The sequence below is a fragment of the Medicago truncatula genome, chromosome 8, assembly GCF_003473485.1.
Source record: "Medicago truncatula cultivar Jemalong A17 chromosome 8, MtrunA17r5.0-ANR, whole genome shotgun sequence".
NCBI lineage: Eukaryota > Viridiplantae > Streptophyta > Magnoliopsida > Fabales > Fabaceae > Medicago > Medicago truncatula.
Window position 1 is genome coordinate 42,781,031 of NC_053049.1, and position 22,110 is coordinate 42,803,140.

The 22,110-nt window shown below is 31.6% G+C and overlaps 1 protein-coding gene across 1 annotated transcript; it reads left to right on the plus strand.

Moving 5' to 3' along the window:
• The first annotated feature begins 2,806 nt into the window (after nucleotides 1-2,806).
• Nucleotides 2,807-7,769, plus strand: LOC11433744 (26S proteasome non-ATPase regulatory subunit 12 homolog A). Its single transcript, XM_003630106.4, has 12 exons — nucleotides 2,807-2,953; nucleotides 3,041-3,235; nucleotides 3,547-3,654; nucleotides 3,762-3,866; nucleotides 3,984-4,040; nucleotides 4,143-4,339; nucleotides 6,021-6,120; nucleotides 6,235-6,347; nucleotides 6,450-6,600; nucleotides 6,704-6,781; nucleotides 7,044-7,266; nucleotides 7,392-7,769. The coding sequence occupies exons 2-11, from the start codon at nucleotides 3,047-3,049 to the stop codon at nucleotides 7,260-7,262; spliced, it is 1,317 nt and encodes a 438-aa protein (XP_003630154.2). The 5' UTR covers nucleotides 2,807-2,953; nucleotides 3,041-3,046; the 3' UTR covers nucleotides 7,263-7,266; nucleotides 7,392-7,769.
• The last annotated feature ends 14,341 nt before the right edge of the window (nucleotides 7,770-22,110 follow it).

Consider the following 22,110-nt stretch of genomic DNA (forward strand, 5'->3'; position numbering starts at 1 on the left):
GAGAATCAGCTTGTGGGCAATTTGGTGCTACTCCAATAGCTTTGTTTTAGTTTGGACTTATGTGTGAGATTTTAAGCCTGTGTTTATTGATGGGATTTTGAAAGCGTGAAACTTTTATAGTTTTAGTATGTAAGAGGCCTTGTGTTATAGTGTGGTGCACTTAACTCTGAGCATTAAGTTAGTTTTTGTAAACTATGTGTTTATTTTTGCCAAAAATTGAAATTAATTATTATTTATGATGATCATAGCAGTTTTGAGGGTGGCTTGATGAGTTCTTTATAAAGGAATCTGATAAGTTATTTTGGTCAAGATTTTAACATCCTTGTTTAACCTTTCGCATGTTCACTCTTATCATTAGAAGTATAATCAGATTTTATACCAAAATTTATTTAATTAATAATATTGTCACGCTTACTTTCTTGACTCTGACATTTTAATTGGCCAATATCACCCAACTCTATGCCACCCAAGTGATATCCTAGAGTAGAGGAGACAACATCAACATCTTTGGGTTTTTCATCAACCACCAGCATCTTTTGTCTATGGTATTGCAAAACTGCAATCTCTAATCAAAGCAACTAAGAGTGATTTTTGTTCTGAGACGGGTAATTTGTTAATGTTATTAGCGAAATTTAAAATAGCGACAACATAGTAGCCGAAATTAAAATCAACGCAAAATTCATTTTATAGGTCTTTCGTTCCTGCAAATATAGATCATTTGAATTTTCGTCCCTGAAGTTACTAATCCTTCCAATCTGCCACTGCAAAATTTAATCATTTGACTTTTGATCCATTAGGACCATTTTTCAAATGATTAATATTTGTAATGACAAAATGGAAGGATCCATAACTTCAACGTCGAAAATTCAAATTACATATATTTATATTTACAGGGACGAAAGATTTATTTGAGCCTTTTAAAATATGTAATCTTTGACAACGGTAAGGTCATCAAAGGATGGAAGGATTCGACGAATATGGAAGTCAACAAAAATAAGAACTGAACGAGTATCGGCTCACAATGCTTGTGGTTTGTTATCAAACATCGTTTTGACGATTACCAACCAACGAGTGTTTCAAGTTGAAATTAAAGTTAGTGCAATATAAAATACTCTTGAAACCAACACGTTTTAAAGTTTTTTGTGGTCATTGGTTGTTTTTTTTTTTTGGTCAAGTAGCCTAGTGGCTAGAGTTCACACAATTTAATTGTGGAGAAGTGGAGTGTTCGGGGTTCGAATCCCGGCTCCTGCATATAATATACAATATCCCTACCAACTGAGCTAAGCTCACAGGGATGTGGTCATTGGTTGTTAACGGTCGAAATGATGTTTGATAGTAATTTCAACCATCCATCATTCCGTAATTTCTTTCAAGTTATTCACATTTTTAAAAATTGTGTCATTTTACCCTTAAGCTTTTCAAATTCAATCTTCATTTTATATTCAAATTATTTGATTCAGGGCAATCTTGAACGCACCACACGAAGATATTAATTTAGCTAATTCCTGATCTACTATATTTTATTTTATTACGTGTTTTATGTTGTCAAATTATGTTTTATCTATTGTTAATTATATGTGGTTGAAATAAGTTGTTTTATTATATATATATATATATATATATATATATATATATATATATATATATATATAGACGCACACACAAATTTTTATCACGCTCGCAAAAAAACTCTTCCTTTAACCTTATGCTACATATGAGAAATTTCAATAATAGATAGATATATTTTGAAATTTTTCATCATGTTTTACTTTACGCTAAAAAAATTTCATTTAAACACGTAGATTGAATTAAAATTTGAAGATCATTCATTAAACACATTTTTATAGGGTGTAAGTACAATTCGAATTATATAATTCAAACTCATTCAGCATATGATTCTTTTGTGTGATCCACATTGCGCCGATAATTTTTGTGGTCCACAACATCCAAATGCCTCTATAAATAAGTGTTTATGTTTTCATTAACAACAAAACACACAACATGATAAAGATCTTCAGCATGTTGGCAAAAATATATAGATAGATAGATACAAAGCGTGATGAATTTCTGAACTTGATCTAGTTGCAGATCTAATCCTGAATAGGTTATTATGAACTTGATCTAGTTGGCATGCCGATTGAAATATGTCAGTTGGCATGCCTGCAGGATCAAGTTCAAAAGCACATCTTCGAACACCATCATAGAAGATTACGTTGTTTGTGTTGTTTTAAGCTGTTCACTTATTTTTTTATGCCTTTTTAATTTTTTTTTTCTATGTCATCCGCCATGAAAACCCTCCAAAAACACAATCCGATGTTGTTTGGATTATATATTTCGAACTAGTTCTAGACAATTTCAGATTATAAAATTCGAATACACCCAATTTATTTGAACGGTTGCGTTTCACCAAAGGTTTAGTCAGTTTGCGGTATGTTTAATGAATTTTTGGACGGTGGAAAATGTTTTATTTGATAGTAGTTATGATCTAGGACTCGTTTAAGACTATAAATAAGTTTCTATGTTCATCAAATTTCTTCATTATTCACTTCACCTCTTTCCTTACTTTTTCTTATACATTTTTTAGTTTTTAGAAATGTTTAAGATGTCATCGTCATTGTTGACCGTTCATAAAATCTCTACAATTGTTTTGGAGTTTATACGGAGATTTTACGACAGTTAGTAGAGACATTTGACATCAAATACAACACTAAAAATTATAGTTCGAAAAAGTTAAGATTTTTATAATCTGGAAATTGCTAACAGATTATATAATTCAAGTGAGAGGTATTTTTGTCATTTTTGCATGGGTGAAAAAAGTAATAATAATCATGGTCCGAGTTTTTCTTAACTTGTGCATTACTTCACTCACTCTCACTATATCTTCCTTTTCAAGTAACTTCTCTCTGATTGCCGATTCAGAGATCTCTCTTTGTTTATCCCAAACCAAACCACGGTACTCTCTATTTCAGATCCCCTTTCTCGATCGGTGCATGTGCTTTCTACTCCCTGTAATATATCTGCTTTTCAATTCGTTTTGCAGGCAAACATGGAGAATCTAGATGCAAAGATAGAGCAACTTCTCAACGTCGAGAAGCAGATGAGATTAAACGGCGAAATTGTCGGCACAAGAAAAGCCGCAATCGATATCTTGCAACTCTGCTTTGAAGCCAAAGCCTGGAAAACGCTAAATGACCAGATTGTTGTTTTGTCCAAACGACGCGGCCAGCTTAAGCAGGTACCAGTTGCAAATTGATGCCTTTATTTTTTTGTGTTAGAAATTTAGGAATTAGGGTTTTCGTTAGGTTTAAAAGATTTAGGTTTTTTTTTTTTTTTGGAAATTGTTTGCTTAAAACGATTGGTTTGTTTAGGGTTTTAGTTCGCTTTAAACTATAGAATTCTTGGTATGAAATATTGTGCAGTTAGACAGAGTTTAGGGTTTAAGGAACTTCAGAATTCAATTCACTATTGTACAGCTTCTGCATCTATTTTGCGTGGTTGGTAGTTGGTACAAAAAGGTACTAATGAGGCTATTGTATATGCACGCAGGCTGTAACAGCGATGGTCCAGCAGGCTATGCAATATATTGATGAGACACCGGATATTGAAACTCGTATTGAACTCATCAAGACATTGAACAGTGTATCTGCTGGGAAGGTGAGTTGTTATGTTTGGATTCTCCATTCTGTTTTATTATATTCTCCATGGCATAATCCATTTTAAAAGACACTTTTACCAATTTGTATGTTGTATTGTGTTCTTAGATGTACGTTGAGATTGAGAGAGCAAGGTTGGTCAAGAAACTCGCCAAGATAAAGGAAGTACATGGGCTTCTAGCCGAGGCTGCTGATTTGATGCAAGAAATTGCGGTCAGTGTGTACTTGTAATTTTTTTATGTTTTTTGTATATATTTTTTTCGTTTTTGGATGTAACTGATTAGTACAGATTATTCTTTGGTTTACTTATGTTATGTGTAATCTTATCAGGTGGAAACTTTTGGTGCCATGGCAAAAACTGAGAAAATTGCATTCATTCTCGAACAAGTACGAGTCATTTTTTTAGCGACAACAGAAATAGTAGTTTATTAATTAATTATGTTGTTAATAAGTTACTGATTTTGAAATCTTCTATGTTAAATTGTGTAGGTTCGACTCTGCCTAGACCGCCAGGATCATGTCCGTGCCCAAATACTCTCAAGAAAGATAAGTCCAAGAGTATTCGACATAGATGCATCTAAGGAAAAGGAAAAGCCCAAAGAAGGTGATAATATGGTTGAAGAGGCTCCTGCAGATATTCCATCTCTACTGGAGTTGAAGCAGATTTATTACGAGCTAATGATTAGGTAATTGATTTCTTACTTCCTGTTTAGTGTAGTATTTCTTGTTTTATCTACTAGTAGTTACAAGTACTGTGGCTTGACTTTGTATTTTTGTCTCCTTTAGTTTATTTTGTACAAACTGAATGTTGTGTAGATACTCTAAATTATCCTGGTTTTTGATATTTTAGTTTCATTAACTTTTGAGGATATGCTTTTGATGCTGGTCTATTTGAATATAAAAACCAAACAATGATGCATGAATGTCCTATACTGTTAATTTTAGAATCTCAAAGATAAGGCAGAGTGCTAATGACCGTCTGTCTGACTGCAATTTTATTTTTATTTGCAAATTGCAATCATTCATTCTCTCTTAATCTACCTTGCTTGCGTTTATTCAAATTTGCTTAAATATATTCTAGAATATCAGATCATCGTAAGATTTACGTCTCCTCCTTTTTATGTATATCTACGGGACTATGATTTGTTTCTATACTTGGCATTTGGTTCTATATTACGTAAGTGCCGATTGGAGTACATGCTTGTGGCTTTCTCTTCTACCAACATGTTTTTAATTAACTGTTTTAATTCTTGGTTTGATGGTCTTCAAGATACTTCGTTCAAGAGTTAAATTAGCCTTGTTACTAAATTATACTGTATTTATGGATTACTAGAGTTGGAGGTGGATGAAAATTATATAACTAACGTAATTTTTTTGTTCTTTGTTTTAATACATCCTGCACTGTGATTGGATATTTTTGGTTTCTATCAAATTATCAATTCTTCTGCAGACATTTCCACATTTTAATCACTTATTTTCTTTCCAATTCCTAAATTTCCAAAGTTATCCATTTCATCTCTACTTTTCATTTTTGTCTGCTGCATCCCAGTTCTTAACTATTTTGAAACAAAGCATTTTGTCTGAGATCATTGACTGTTTTAAGTTAAACATTCTGACATAATGTTAAGCTTATCTTCCATTTAGAATTTTATAAACGAGGATAATTAAAATGCTGTGAACTAGATAATGTAAAGCTTATTTGCCATATAAAACGAGTTTGAACTTTAGAATAAACTTGCTGGATACGGTTATCCTTCCTAACATCTGGATTCCTTGTCTTTTACCATTGATACCGTTCTAAAAATAGTGAACATGTCATTCTCTGTAAATGTGTTCTTCAGCAAAGTCAAGTCTATTATTTTCATTTTAGATTGTAAACATTGCAATTCCTATCAATTGTCATTTATATTTATGCTGCTTTGTTGTGGAGTCCTGTTCATTTGAATTATGTGTAAAGGGAAACCTGGCGCTACAAAGCTCCTGTCATGACATGGTTTAAGAAAGGCTTTACACCATTTTGTGGGTCTACTGTAGGCTGCCTTCATTCTTGCAATATGTTTTTTCCACAAATTAAATAATTTTTAAATGCACATAGTTCAGTTCATTTGAATTATATTTTTTAAATTTATTTATTTGTGTTTGGGATGTGATTTTAACATGGTAGTAGTGACAGTAAATTCCCCATAGTTTTCTAAACTTGGGTCGATGCTTCTATACCACTTCATTGAATGTGAAATCCATATAGATGAGTGCATGTTTATTTTATCTTCATGCTGCATATTTTTCAAGTACGGGGTTCATGATATTTCTTACAGCTGATCCTGAAACTTTTTTTTTCTTATTTTGGTTTTTTGTCTGTGATGTAAGGTATTATTCCCACAACAATGATTATCTTGAAATTTGCCGCTGCTATAAGGCAATATATGAGATTCCGTCCATCAAAGAAAACCCTGCTGATTTTATTCCTGTAAGCTTTCTATTCTCTTTCTTTATTTGCTATCTCTGTTACTATAAGATTCTATTATACGATATTTATGATATAAATTCATAACTTTTTTCCGAATATTGTCTTTACATACAGATCCTGAGGAAAATATGTTGGTGCTTGGTTCTAGCACCACATTCACCGATGCAGTCCAGTCTTTTAAATTCCACCTTGGAGGATAGAAATCTATCTGAGATTCCAAACCTCCAGTATGTTATCCTATTTTTCATCTTTCATACTTTCTAATCATGTTAAAATATTGTGTTTAGAATTCCTTGTCATTGGGTGTGCCTGTTATATGTTGTGTCTAGGCTACTTTTGAAGCAGCTGGTCACCATGGAAGTCATCCAATGGACAGCTCTTTGGGAGACATATAAGAATGAGTTTGACAATGAGATGGTCTCTGGAAAGTTTTTGAGTGAAAAAGCAGCTGAAGATCTGAAACAGAGAATTATTGAACATGTGATTCACTGAATTCCTTACACTTTTTTTTTTTTTTTTTTTTTTTTTATGTTTCAGTTATTTATGTGAGCATTAACATGTATTAATTTTGTAAACCTTTCAGAATATTCTTGTTGTATCAAAATACTACGCAAGGATTACTTTGAAGAAACTTGCACAGCTTTTGTGTCTCAGCCTAGAGGTGTGTAATGCTAGTTATGTTTTTGTTCTGTTAGTCTTACTTTAGTAACTTTTTCTTATGGTGTTGGAATTCGTGTTTCAAAGAAAAAACTATATCCTTGGAAAGTGAAGGTAGCAGGGGACTTGTGGTTTAATTTGTTTTTCATTGTTGACCTGGATGTGAAAATAGATGTTGTAAACCTGTAACTATCTATTGGCCTTCCATCTTATTTTATTTGTTTTTTAAAGGGTTGTTCCTAATTAATTACTCATGCATAATTCAGGAAGCTGAGAAGCATCTGTCCGATATGGTTGTTACCAAGGCTCTGGTTGCAAAGATTGACAGGCCAATGGGAATAGTCTGTTTCCAAACAGCAAAGGATAGCAATGATGTACTTAACTCATGGGCAGCAAACTTGGAGAAGCTGCTTGATCTTGTGGAGAAGAGCTGTCATCAAATACACAAGGAAACCATGGTCCATAAAGCAGCTTTGAAGGTTTAAGAAGGTAGGTCCATATATTGGCTCCTTTCTCAAATTTTCTCACTGTTGTGTTTAGAGAGATTTTCTCAATGGAAGTATGTGATTTATGAAGAATGGTTGATTCATAATGCTTATTTCTGGTCATTTCAGGGGGCTCCTCAATATGTGATATGGACTGAAGTTGTCTTACGGGGATGCTTATTTGAAATGTTGCTCACTGTGTTGGTGAGGAATAACATTAAACAATTGTCCATAATGAAATTGAAGAATAAGATTAAACCCGAAGGCCATTAAATTGGAGAACTAAAAGAAGAATCAAAATTTAGTCCAAAAAAAAAAAAAAAAAAAGGCAAAATTAGTAGTTGTAGAAGTTGAAGAATAAGAAGCTGACAGTGACACTGAAGTTTGAAGAGAAGCCACTGTGGTTGCTTATATTTTCTTGTAGTTTTAAACTTCAAATGCACTTTTAGTGCCCTGTTTATCATAGTTCATGATTTCGGGGGCTCCGTTTTTTAATTTTAAGATACAGTCCTGATAAGTCACTTAGTGATGCTTTTTTTTTTTTTTTTTGGTGTGAATTGGACATCTCTTGGTGCAACTCTAGATACTAACGGATAGGACCACATTGGGGCGAAAGCTCACATTTTTTGGGGCAAATTCTATGGTACACCAAGTCGTAAAATTAATAATAAATGAGTTGTTTTTTTGAAGAAAAATAATTATTTTCTATCATTGACAACTAAGATAATTAAATTTTATATACCAAAAGTTTCGATGAAATAAAATTTAATTTTTAAGAATTTTTATTACTCATAACAATGAATATTGATTATTTTTTATGACAAAATGTAAATTTTGTAATATGATCCTTATAAACAATGAAATGATGGTTTTTCTTATGAAATGATGTTTTTTAAAATATAAATATTGACAAATACTTTTTTATTTCATTAAAGTGATCTTTAATTTATATATTTTGTGAAACAAGAGTACCGGTACACTTAAAATTGTGAGTGTACCATAGAAGTTCCATTTTTTAAAAAATGACAATTTTGGGTAATGGATATCCATATATCAAGTAATTGACATATCCCAACCAAGTCAACACGTGGAAGAATCCTATTTCGAACATTGCCTGGAACAACTTTTAACAAACTTTATTTAACTCAGATTCTAGATTACCATGATGTTCAAACTTTGATTCATTAAGCTCAGATGGAGTTATCAATGCTCATTCTTCTCATAGGGTAGGCTTTATGTGGTCAAGTGTTTCAACTCAATTTCAAAAAATGCCTTGATCCTTTTCATGCTTTTAAACAATTCAAAACGAATATCAGATTTAACATAACACAAACGAGTTAAACAGTGATCGTCAGTCTCCTGCATATATTACAACAATTTGGAGCTTCCTCACTTTTTAGGTTAAGTATTAAATGGTTCATACTACTTTATATATATATATATATATATATATATATATATATATATATATATTTTATTGTAAAAAAAGTAATAAAAATTCAGAAAAATTTATTCGCAGACACTTTTGATAAACAATATTTAATTATTATAATTATAAATGATTGAAAGAAAAAAAAAAATCTTTCAAAAAACAACCATAAATTTTAAAATTTGGTGTATCGGTACACTTGAATTTTGAGTGTGTCATAGAATTTATCATTACTATGATTATATCTGACCATATTCAGTTTATAACTTAATAAAAAAAAGCAGAATTAAACGCAAAATCTCCTTATCCAAAAAAATTTCAAGGTAATTTTATATAAGAATTTATCACCATATGAGAGATTAAGTCCTAGTATTTTAAACTACAATATGAATATATATATATATATATATATATATATATATATATATATATATATATATATACCGTTGACACCAGGTATCAACGGATTCGTTGACACAAAATCTTAACCGTTTATTTTTTTTGATCAAAAGCTCAAAATAGTCTTCATATTAACCCACGTTAATATTTATGCACACTGATGCTTCATAAGGCTCACCTAATTTGCAATCACCGAAAAACTGGAATCAATACACTGTTGCAATTTGCATCGTGATACACTAATACTGCTTATTATTCTACGACAAATTTGTTATTGGAGAGGAAGACAATAAATTGGGGTATTCTAGATGGGTTTGTGTGAAAATGCTATTGTTTTAAATGATTTGAATGTATTAGTTTGTAAATTACTAAAAATAATTGCACATCTTTTTTTTTCTTTTTGAAGGAGAAATAATTGCCCATCTGAATAGCTGCCAATTCTCAATGTATCAGTAAATCAAGAGATGATGGGTATGAACGGTGGTATAATTGATTTGTAATTGAAATATGAAATTAGGTTAACAATATTTATATTTTAATTTTTGATTCAATTAATCTACACTATAATAGAATAGTGGGATTTTGATTTTCATAAGCAGCACAATTGATTGGTGAAATCTTTGAGAATGTGCAAGCACAGGAAGAAGATGGAAAACCATGGAATAAAAGATCATGTAGGTGATAATTCACATACATTATTAAGTGAATTAACAAGAGCTTTTGAATTAAATTAAATCGATGGATGTGATTTGACGTTAACGAATTCGTTGACACTCAATCCTGACTATATATATATATATATATATATATATATATATATATATATATATATATATATATATAAGTTACAAGCGATGGAAATACATAGACGTCAATTTTACTATGATTGATGATATAAGACAAAATAGTCGTAAACATTATTTGAGAAAAGGCTATGATTTCCATTGCTTGTAAACTATCATTTCTCAAAAGCAACGAAATACTTCCTGCTGATGGTATTTTCGGAAGTTCAAGGTGCTTGTGAGTAATTCTAGGTGCCTAAAGAACAACGATCTTGATGTAATTATCAATCCCCAAAATATATAATTATTTGGATGAAATAAAATCGGAATTACTCCACTACAATAAAAACAATATTATACAATTTAAAATAAAATAAAATAAACTTATTCTAATCTTAATTTCCAATTTTTTTTAATTAATTGGTAATCTATTTACATAGGATTACAAAGTGTAGTAGAAAAGTGATTAATTTATAGGAGAAAATTTAAGTACAATTCTTTAAATGCTTTTCGTATGGTTCTTAACTAAAAATACATATTTTTTGGATATAATAAACTTTGAGAAAATTATGAATTTGAGGAAATCATGGTGAATTTAGTTAAGAACCATACGAAAAACACCTAAGGAATTGTACCTAAGTTTTCTCCTAATTTATATATCTTTCCGCTAGTCGTAGTAAAAAATCACTTATTTTGAAAAAACAATTTAGTTTGTTTGGATAAAATCATAAAATAGATTATATCTTTTTATGTAATTTGTTGAGATATTTCTATTACATAAAATATTATGAATTTAATAAAAAAGTTAAATAAAATATTTAATAGACAAGATCAAAAATTTGTTGAGATATTTTTCTCTAATATAGTATAAATTTTCTCTCTACTATGAAAAAATATATTTTTTGAAAAGTTACTCTTACTAGTTTTTTATTTGAGGTTATTTTTAAAAAAAATTAAATACTACTTTTTTTAATTAAAACTGTAACAAACATATAAAATACTTTTTAAAGTGATTTATTTTAGAAAAAGATGTGAGAGAGAGGAGAAAAAAAAGATAGGTTAAACTTCATTTTTCGCCCTCTAAGTTTCAAAATGTTGCGATTTTGATCCCCTATTAAAAAAAATGGTAAAAGTGACTCCCTATGTTTAGGGAAATATGCTCTTTTGACCTCCTAACATAAGGGAAATATGCTTTTTGACCCCTTATCTTTACAAAAAGTTGCGATTATGACCCCTTTTTTGGGACACGTGGCGTCTTCTCAGCAATTTTGAGATGAAGGGGGCCAAAATTGCCATTTTTTTTAATAGGGGGTCAAAATCGCAACATTTTAAAACATAGAAGGCGAAAAATACACTTTAGCCAAAAAGATAAAGCAGATTAATCGTTGTTTGTTGCAAAAAAAAAAAAAAAAAAAAAAAAAGGGAACATCATAACCACGATTTAAGGAAAGAAAAAGAAACAAACCCCAATTACTATGAATATAAATAGAGGGTTTAGTATTATTATTTAGCTTAAATAATAACTTCATGAAAATAGGAGATTAGGTGTGAGCATTAGCATTCTTCATGAAAATTAGGAGATTAGGTGTGAGTATTAGGGTTAAAACAGTAAAATTATGCAATAGAGTTTAGGTTAAAATTAGGGCTTACGGGTTAACTTTAATATATAAGAAGATAAGAAGATAAGAAGATTAGGTGTGAGCACCAGGGTTGTTCATGAAAATAGGAGATTATGTGTGAGCATTAGGGTTAAAACAGTAAAATTATGCAATAGTGTTTAGGTTAAAATTAGAGCTTACAGATTAACTTTAATATATAAGAAGATAAGAAGATTAGGTGTGAGTATTAGGGTTGTTCATGAAAATAGGAGATTAGGTGTGAGCATTAGGGTTAAAATAGTAAAATTATGCAATAGGGTTTAGGTTAAAATTAGGGCTTACGAGTTAACTTTAATATTTAAGAAGATTAGGTGTGAGCATTAGGGTTGTTCATGAAAATAGGAGATTGGGTGTGAGCATTATGGTTAAAACAGTAAAATTATGCAATAGGGTTTAGGTTAAAATTAGGACTTACGAGTTATATATAAGAAGATAAGAAGATTAGGTGTGAGCATTAGAGTTGTTCATGAAAATAGGAGATTATGTGTGAGCATTAGGGTTAAAACAGTAAAATTATGCAATAGGATTTAGGTTAAAATTAGAGCTTACTGGTTAACTTTAATATATAAGAAGATAAGAAGATTAGGTGTGAGCATAAGGGTTGTTCATGAAAATAGGAGATTAGGTGTGAGCATTAGAGTTAAAACAGTAAAATTATGCAATATGGTTTAAGTTAAAATTAGGGCTTACGAGTTAACTTTAATATATAAGAAGAGGAGATTAAGTGTGATCATTAGAGTTAAAACAGTAAAATTATGCAATAGGGTTTAGGTTAAAATTAGGGCTTATGAGTTAACTTTAATATATAAGAATGTAAGAAGATTATTTAGGTTAAAGCTTAAACAAACAATAATAACAACGGCTCTAGGATTAAAAGAATCGAAAAGGTTCTAGTGAGCTTAGCTGAGAGCACCGACAATGCATATTTATATGGAAGATTTGGAGTTCAAACCTCAACCACCACAACAATAAAAAATAAAAAAAATAAAAAAAAAAAGTTTTTTCTAAATTACCTTTGAAAAATGGTGGATAATTTACCCATCAACCAATGAATATGAGCAATTTATTGGTGTGGTCAAGATAGTTCATGAATATATGCTTATGTGGTTAATATGTATTGGTTGGGATAAATTATCCACCATTCTTCAATGGATACTGGTTGTCATAAAAAAAATCGAAAAGTCAGAGAGGAGAATAGGAGATCGGAAAAATCGAACGCGACCTAAGCAGAAAGTAGCAACGTTAGTATTTTACTAGTTTTCTGTCCTAAACGAACACGACCTGTGCATATGTTTCCCAAACCACTTAGTTTGTCGGATTTCTCTCTTCCCTTGTTAGTTAGAATCATTTTGTTATGGATTTCAAAACATCGTCTCTTTTTTTGTTGTTTCTGCCGTAAATATGAACTTTGAAATCAATAAGCATGTATGGTTTATCAGTTTATGTTCTATTGATTTATAGTATTTGTTTGGGTGATGCAAATTTTTTATTCTAACAAAAATGTTAATGCATGATATAATTCTCTTTTGTTTTGTTCTTCTGTGCTGCGGCCATCCATGTATTATTATGTTTATGATTTCATTCTTTCTTTTAAACTGTAGGTTTAAAGAGATGTTTTCTTCAAACGCGCGCGGGTGTCTACATTGGTAACTTCAAGGGTGAACTTCGTCATGGCAGCGGAAAGTGCAAATGGTCAGATGGATCAACATATGAGGGTGATTGGGTTGACGGAGAGATGAAGGACTGTTCATATATTCATCAGGAGACAAGTATGAGGGTGAATTCTTTAGGAATTGTCGTCATGGCAATGACACCCAAACTTGGAAGGATGAAGGTGGCACATTGGAAATTGGAAAAATGATAAAAAAAAGATGGAAAAGGGACAGAAACTTTGGCTAATGGTGATGTTTTGGATGCTTGTTGGTCAAATGGACTTCTACATGGATTTGGAGTTTTTAGAGCTGCAAATGGGGATGTCTGTCTACACTGGAGATTGGGCTGATGGTGATGCTTTTGATGGTTGTCTATCAAATGGATTTAGACATGGATTTGGAGTTTATAGATATGCAGATGGGCATGTCTACATGGGAAATTGGAAAAAAGACAATGGATGGAAAAGGAATTATGAGTTGGGCTACTGGTGATGTCTTCGATGGTTGTTGGTCAGATGGACTTATACATGGATTTGGAGTTTATAGATCTGCAAATGGGGATGTCTACACTGGAAATTGGAAAATAGACAAAATGGATTATGGGAGATGGATTTTGGATTCAGCTAACGGTGATGTTTTTGATGGTTATTTGTCAAATGGACTTAGATATGGATTTGGAGTTTATAAATTTGCAAATGGGGATGTTTACGTAGGAAATTGGAAAAAGACAAAATGGATGGAATAGGGATTATGACTTGGGCTACTGGTGATGTCTTCGATGGTTGTTGGTCAAATGGGCTTATACATGGATCTGGAGTTTATAGATATGCTAATGGGGATGTCGATATTGGTAACTTCAGGAGTAAACTTCTCCATGTCAATGGAAAATACACATGCTCAGATGGAACAAATTGCGAGGGCGATTTGGTTGATAAAAAAGTGACAGAGAAAGAAGAACTGATGATATGGGCCCTTCAAAATCCCGATGGATCCACTTCATTGCAGATTTCAAATAAAGGTCAGTCTAAGGCATCTGGTGCCAGCCCTCTGCTTATCGAAAGGGAATGTATGCAAGGAGTTCTAATTGTGGAGAAAATTAGACAGTATTCAGAAGTAACACATAATAATAAGAAGAACAAAAAACAGGATGCATTTAGTGCAAAGAAACTAAAGAAGAGATCGTGTATATGGGCCTTTTTGAAGACCATCAAAGCTAGTATCTGAATCTTAATCTGCAACTTGGCAACAGGTAAATTACTTGATCTTTAAAAAAAGTATTAAGGAAATATTTGTGTTAGTTATATTATATAGGTCAAATGCGTCTAAAGGTCTTTTAAGTTTTTTGTTTTTTCTAAAGTGGTCTTTTAAGTTTCAAAAGTCTCAAACAGGTCCTTTTAGTTTTTGAATCGTTTCAAACAAGTTCTAATGTAGATAGCATAGTTGGTAATTGCTTCCTTGAACTCATCTTTGGTACCAAATCTGATTTCTAACACCCACTTAAAATTAGTCATCTTTTTAGGCATGGCAAATGGTGGATAATGCTCTTTGTTACTATCATCATCACCATCATCCTCTAAAAGGACTTGTTTGAAACGATTCAAAAACTAAAAAGACTTGTTTGAGACTTTTGAAACTTAAAGGACTTGTTTGGGACTTTTGAAACTTAAAAGACCACTTTGAAAAAAACGAAAAACTTAAAGACCTTGAGATGCATTTGACCTATTATATATTGAGAAACTATAACAAACTTAATTGAGTTAGTTATGAAATGAGTGAGATTGCAACTTGAATTTCTGTTTTGGATTCACAATACGAGTCACTATTTTCTTCAACCATCCAAACAATAAAACCATTTTTAAAACAATTATTCATTATAATTATCTGAAATATGAACATTTATGTTGAAGGACTATATTGGTGCACTGTAGCAGTAACAATCTTATATAAATATATTCCCTTCCCATCAGAATTGATGTGTTTATGACATCTATTATCATGTTCACCAATGTTTTATTTTTCCTATGCAGAGGTTATGAGGATGAGAAAGGGTGATCTCCATATAAATCCTCACTAGCACTTATTTTCAAAACATCTTAACTTGTTACACTTTATTTCATTTATCTTATTATTCACAAGCAAAAACATCTCAGCATGTTGAGTGTGCAAAAACATCTCAGCATGTTGAATGTTAGAGGTGACAAACATCTTATTCACATTTTTTCCATTTAGTTTAGACTTCAAAACATTCATCATGATTCCTATACTAGAACAAGTCTTTTAACTCTACTCCTTTTATAGCATAATAACTTGTGATTCCTTGTAGTTAGCAGGTTGTGATTGTTGATTTTTAATGCTTGCTGCCATATTCATCTTTGTTTGGTATTCTCGTTGCCAGTTCTTGTCGCTTCATTACATAGTTAAATCATCAAACACCTTGATGAGCATTTTTTGTCAACATTAACGTTAAAAAGAGGAAATCTGATAGGTTCACTTTCTTCAGAGTTCTCACTCTCATCAAACTGAGAATTTAGGCTCATTTAAGTGAATGCCGAGGTTACAAGACATCAACGGTGAATTATTTATTTTTTTAGAGGATAAAACATCAATAGTTATGAACTCAGTACTCCCTATATATGCTAGATTGGATGAATCATAATCCTCATCCATCATACAAGGATTTGGATGAAACTCTGTCAACAAAAAAAAAAGGATTTGGACTAATACAAAGTGCAAGATTCAGTGTCAAACAAAAAAAAATGGTGAAATTAGTTAAACATTAAATACAAGTGTAAGTATACGTTACTGGGGTTGCACTTGGATGACATTGAATACTAACATTGGATGACATATAGTAGTAAATAGTTGTGAGCTGGGTTGCACTTGGATGACATTAAATACTAACATTGGATGACATATAGTGGTAAATAGTTGTGAGCTGGTAAGTAACCGTTGTTAGTATTTTACTGTTAAGTGTATAAACATTTTAGAATTGTGATTGAGTGGGTTAAGTCCACCAAGACATTAGGGTTAAGCTCATTTGAGTAGAGCCTATATAAGTTTTAGACTTGAGAGAAAAATAGGTTTACATTTCATTTCACAAGATTTTTAGAGAGAGGTAGAGAGAGAAAGTGCAAGAGAAGAGAAAAGGGTTAGAAGAGAAGAGACTTGAAGACCTAAGAGGTGGTGGTGATTCTATGAGTTAAAGTGAAGCTTTGGCTAGGATTTTTTGCTAACTAAGGTAAGGGGGTTAGAATTCAACCATAATCAATTAGTTGTAATTTTTCATTAATTGCATGATTAAGTGCTTAATTGAATAAGTGAATCTTTGTTCATAGTTGTTGAAATTCGTGCTCTAGTTATCATGATATGTTTGAATACATGAAATTAGTGATAATTGAATTGTTGTTGGTGAAATTGCATGTTCATAATATGCGAAAATGATATATTGTGAATTATACTCAAATTGTTGAATTGTGTTATGTTGTTGTTGAATTATGATGAGAATCATGTTTAATTGATGTTGTTGTTGTTAAGAGATATTGTTGTTGATGATTCATGGCTTGGGTGTTCATGAATCATAATTTGTTGATGAGAAACAAGTTGTTGTTGTTTTTGTAAAAATGGGTTGATTTGGTGAGTTATGTTCAAATGACAATTGTTGTCATGTTTGATGTGTTCTTGGGAACCCTTTTTGTTGTTTTGACCTGTAAACAAACTTTGGAAACATATTTAGGCATTGAGAGATCAAAATTGGGAATTTTGGGTGAAAAATGGTTGAAACCCGTAATATTTTTCTGCAGAATTATGACTGTTCGCTTAAGCGAACATTCACAGAAGGTTATGTGACTGGTTCGCTTAAGCGAACCGGAAGCGAACAGCAAGCGAACTTTTGTTGTAGCTTCTGGAACTTGTTTGCTTAAGCGAACAAGGTGGTCGCTTAAGCGAACTTGCCCAGTTTCAGCCACCTTTAATTTTCGTTCCGGGCTTTAAGGGGCCAATCCGAGCTTTGTAAAATGCTTCTTTCAACTTGTTTAACTACTGTTTGAACTCCTAAATCTACTGGAACATGTTTTACTCATTCAAATTTGGAATTTTTCTTTTTGGGTTGAAACTTGAATTTTTGAGAATTTCGGATTTTTGTCGAAATGAACTTTGTGAACTAAATGAGATTACAAGTCGGGCCTACAGCTCATGTAGACTTAGACAAGACTTGTAAAGTGGGTTGAATGTCTTAATCATGTTAAACTTGATATTTCGGGTGGAAATGTGAAAAATGTGAACTTGGGTTTTCTCATACGAACTTAAGCTATACTTTGAGCTAATATCTAATAGTTTGTAAGTGGCTTAAGCTCATAATTACATGATTGATTAAGATTGAGTTGTGAGTTTTCAAACTTGAATAAGTTACTTTATTTTGGGAATTATCAATGTTGGCCGTTTGCCACTTGATACGGACTTTATCAAAATGATTCTTTGAGCCAAATACCTTATAATCTTTTGTGATTAGTTTTATATGATTGAATGAAGATATGTGAGTAATTGTGAGGTATTGAATATGATATTTATCATAAGGTGTTGTATTTTCCTCCTTTACTTATATTATGAGAAGTTATATGAAGTTGTTGAACTATATGATATAGTTGGAGTGGATTAATGAATACATGTTGATGAATTATGATATGTTGATGATGACTCTTAATTGAATAATGACATATTGATTGTGTGGATGTAAATGATTGATAATGCAATTGTTGTTGAAGTTGAACAATGTAATTGGAGGTGTACTTTTACATTGTATGTTTATGTTGAGTAGTTTGCATTATGGAGTCTTTGCTTATGTCCATGCATCATCGTCATATCGAGAAATGTAAAAGGAGGTGTACTTTTACATAGTTGTGCGTAAGAGGAGGTGTACTCTTACATAAGATGTGCGGTTGGCATCTTGTTGGTACCACATGCATGTATGTACTCGGTGTTTATGGCATCTATTCTCATTTTCACTGGTGTTTTACTTTTTCTATGCAGAGATCATGACGATGAGAAAGAGCGATCTCATACTAACACTAGTGTCGGACATGATGGTGAGGGGAGGACCAGTTGGTACAGGGGATGAAGATGCGAAGCTTTGAGTTTAGCATTAAGTTGTTTTTAGAGTCATCTTTTTACATTATAACTCTATTTTGGAGTTTCAATTTTTGGATTTCATTATTTTCTAGCACTTATTCTCAACATTTTTTTTTAGGAAATTCTCAAAACATCTTTTTTTTTTTTTTTTTTTTTTTTTTTTTTTTTTAATGTTACAGTTTATTTTATTATCTTAATACTAGCGTGCTGTTTGCCTTTTTTTTTTTATTCTCTTCTTGCACTTAATCGTGTACCTATTTCATGTATGTTTGGTTCTATTTTGACGAAGATTGATTTAAACAGATTAAGAGGTACATGAATTCTACGATAAAATCCAAAAGGGCTTAGTTTTTCCACTCATCATTGATCAAGGGCGTAATCTAGATGGGAGGTTATAGTTCAAAAATATAATATACTTCTAATCATTCAGAAAAGGAAAATCATGAAATTATGGACTCATCAGCATCCATAAATTATGTCGGTCCATAAGTTGGTTAGACTCTAATGGACTGACATATTACAATGCTTTTAATAATCATACCATTGAACACAAAATATCATTGAACACAAATTATGGACTCACCAACAATCAAATTGAATACAAGTAAAAATAAGAAAAAAGAACAAGAACCGAGAAACTTACAACAACGACGGCTATGTGAAGACTAAGGTCATTGAGTTTATCCGCAAGTTTTAACAGTGTCTTGACCCACCACCTTCCATGTTTTTGATCAGCCGCCATTTTTGCAGCATTGGCAGCTTCGGTCGCGGCAGATGCTGCCTAAGTCGCGGCTTCCGCGACTTTCGCTGCTATCAACATTGAGGACAGGGCATTTTCAATGTCCTTCAAAATTGCATTGCGGAGACTCGACTCCTCCACCTCCTCTTTTTTTTTCTTCTTCTTCTTCCTCCTCCTCTTTTTTTTTTTTTGTTCTTGTTCTTCTTCTTCTTCCTCCTCTTTTTTTTCTTCTTCCTCTTCTTGTTTTTCTTCTGCTTCTTGATGAATCTTGCGATCACTAACTAGCAGTATATGTGGAGGTACACCAAATACTCTCTTAAGTAAATTGTTGTTCAAAAGAGGGTAATCGCTCACAAGAATTGAATTGTATGAGGGGGTTATGAAGTATTCGATAAGGAAATGATGGTGTCATGGATCCGGTAATTGGGCCAGATATAAGTGATGTTGAGAATGAACCCATACCACAACTTAGAGCCAAGAGGAACCGAAACAGGCCCAAGTATCTCAAGGATTACATTCTCCCTAAAAAGCTCTAGAAGGATCTAGATGACTCTCTCTGCCAGGTGGCACAGTTAATTAGAATGAATGAAATGCATGTGTTGTAATATTATGTATTGATCCGTACCATTTGTAAGGACAATACTATATATGTAATGATGGCATAATGAATGGAGCAGAGAAAAGTATTAAGAAGTTCTTATCTTTTAGCATTGTTAGTTGTATTTTATTATCCTTATCTTTCTTATTCTCTGTCACGATCAAAACCCATAACAAATCGGTGTTTTCATTACATTGTTTTGATGAGTTCTCCCTCCCAAAACCAGCTTGATGACCTTACCTCTGCCATTAACCAAATTCTTCTCAACTAACAATCTTTCCAACACCACATCACTTCAATTCTCAGATCTAACTACCCCTCAACTACACTGAAGTCACACCATTACCAACCTCCATTAAATTAGACATACCCCGCTTTGATGGCTCAGATCCACTTGGTTGGATCTTCAAAATCAAACAATTTTTTGATTTTCACCATACTTCTGAGGACCAACGACTTCGAATTACATCCTTCTATATGGAGGGTGAAGCTCTGTCCTGGTTTCAATGGATGCACTCAAATTGGGAGAGATTCTTACCATGTTCTAAATATGATTGAGGAAAAAATTCAAAATTTTAAATGATGCACATGAGACTCAAAAGCAGAGATCAACAATGATGATTGAAAACTTTTAAGGACGAAGGAATTTTTATGGGAACTAAAACGAAATTTTTTGAAATATTTACAAAGACCGAAAATATATTTAACACTTGTGTAAATTATCAAATAAAAAAATTGTTATACCCATTAAAATAGAAATAATTCACAACAATGGGAAAAACAACCCATACAATAGGATTTATTATTTTTTTTGAAAGAGACAATAGGAATAATATTGGATACTATAGAAAAATCTTATTTTTACCCTATATAAAAAAATATTGTATTTTGGTGTAATACTTTTTCTTCTAATTTTACTCTTCATTTAATTATTTTTACTATTTTATCGTTGTTTGTCAATAAAAGTGGAAAGATTGTTTTGATAAAGTTAAATATAATGAATGTAAAAGAAAATATTTAAATACTTAAAGTGACACTAAATTTTTAATAATAATATACGGTAATATTTATATAATAATGGTTTTGGCACCGATATGTTTGCAAAAGTTTCTTTTATTTTACGGTGTGCAAAAAGAAAAAAGAAAAAAAGAAATGCAAAAATAGATGAAGACAAATAAAAGACCAGATAAATAATTAATATTGTTGAACTTTCTCGTCAAATTTCAAAATGGTAACTGATATAATTTATGATTTGCGCATCTAATATGTTACAAATTTTTGTGCAATTATTTTAAGAAAAATATTAATTATTTGGTAGATAATATATACATAATACATAATTGTAATAGAGGTTAAAATTTACAATCACCTTGTATTTCCAATATATATATATATATATATATATAATATCCATTATATTATGAACATGCATGAATCAAAGAGTCATATTTAATATATCAATCATAAAATAGATATGCATTTTTTGCAAGATATTTTTATACGCATGACTCCAAGTGTCATGTTTCATTCATGAGAAATGAGAGAAATTCAATTATGTGTGATTAATTTAATACTCAAGATTGATTTTATTTATTTATTTAAAACTATCAATTTATTAATTGTGTTTTTATCTTTTGTTTAGTTAATAAAACATGTACTCGTCAATGTCTAATCAATTTCTAAAATGTTTCTCTTTCCTAATTAATTTAAGTGAATTGTGAATCGATTCACAACGACAATAGATATTGTAATGGCTAATTTCTCAGCGTGATTTAAGCTGTTTACTCGGGCTTCTTCATTCAATATATCAAGCTTGTGTGCCAAACTTACATAGAAAATCATATACAAAGGAAAAGAGTGTTACCAACTGTTCATCGCGGATGACTGAAGGATCACAACCTGCAAAATAATAAAATAAAACGTAAAACCTGAGGCGTGACTATGTCACTGAACTAAGGAATTATCCGCAGAATTGTGCAACTCCCCCAGAGTACAACAGGTTCATCTCGTCGATAATCATATCGAGGCTATCAGAACACGAGAAATAACCAGATACAAGGTAACTCAGGCACTTGGTATTTTATGTAAAATGAAAGAACAAATTTTACTAAGTGTTTAAGGTGATGAGAGACTGGTTTATGAAAGAAGGTTTTAGTAAAAATTGTCTGTAGACCAAACTTCACTTCAATTGTATAGACTCCACTTATCACTAATTTCCTTTACACTATAATTAATATAAATAATAATATTAATACACCAGCAGTTGAGAAGTTTTAGGGAAGTAACGCACCGGATAAGAAAAATTGAGTTACTCATGTAAAATACCAAGTCAAACTTAGTTGGCACACTTAAAACACATTTAATATAATTAAGTTTAACAAATATCACCCAACAAATAGGTAGAATAATTCAAAGGACGTTCCACAAATCATGGTAAAATGACAACGTGACTTATCATACCTCTTAT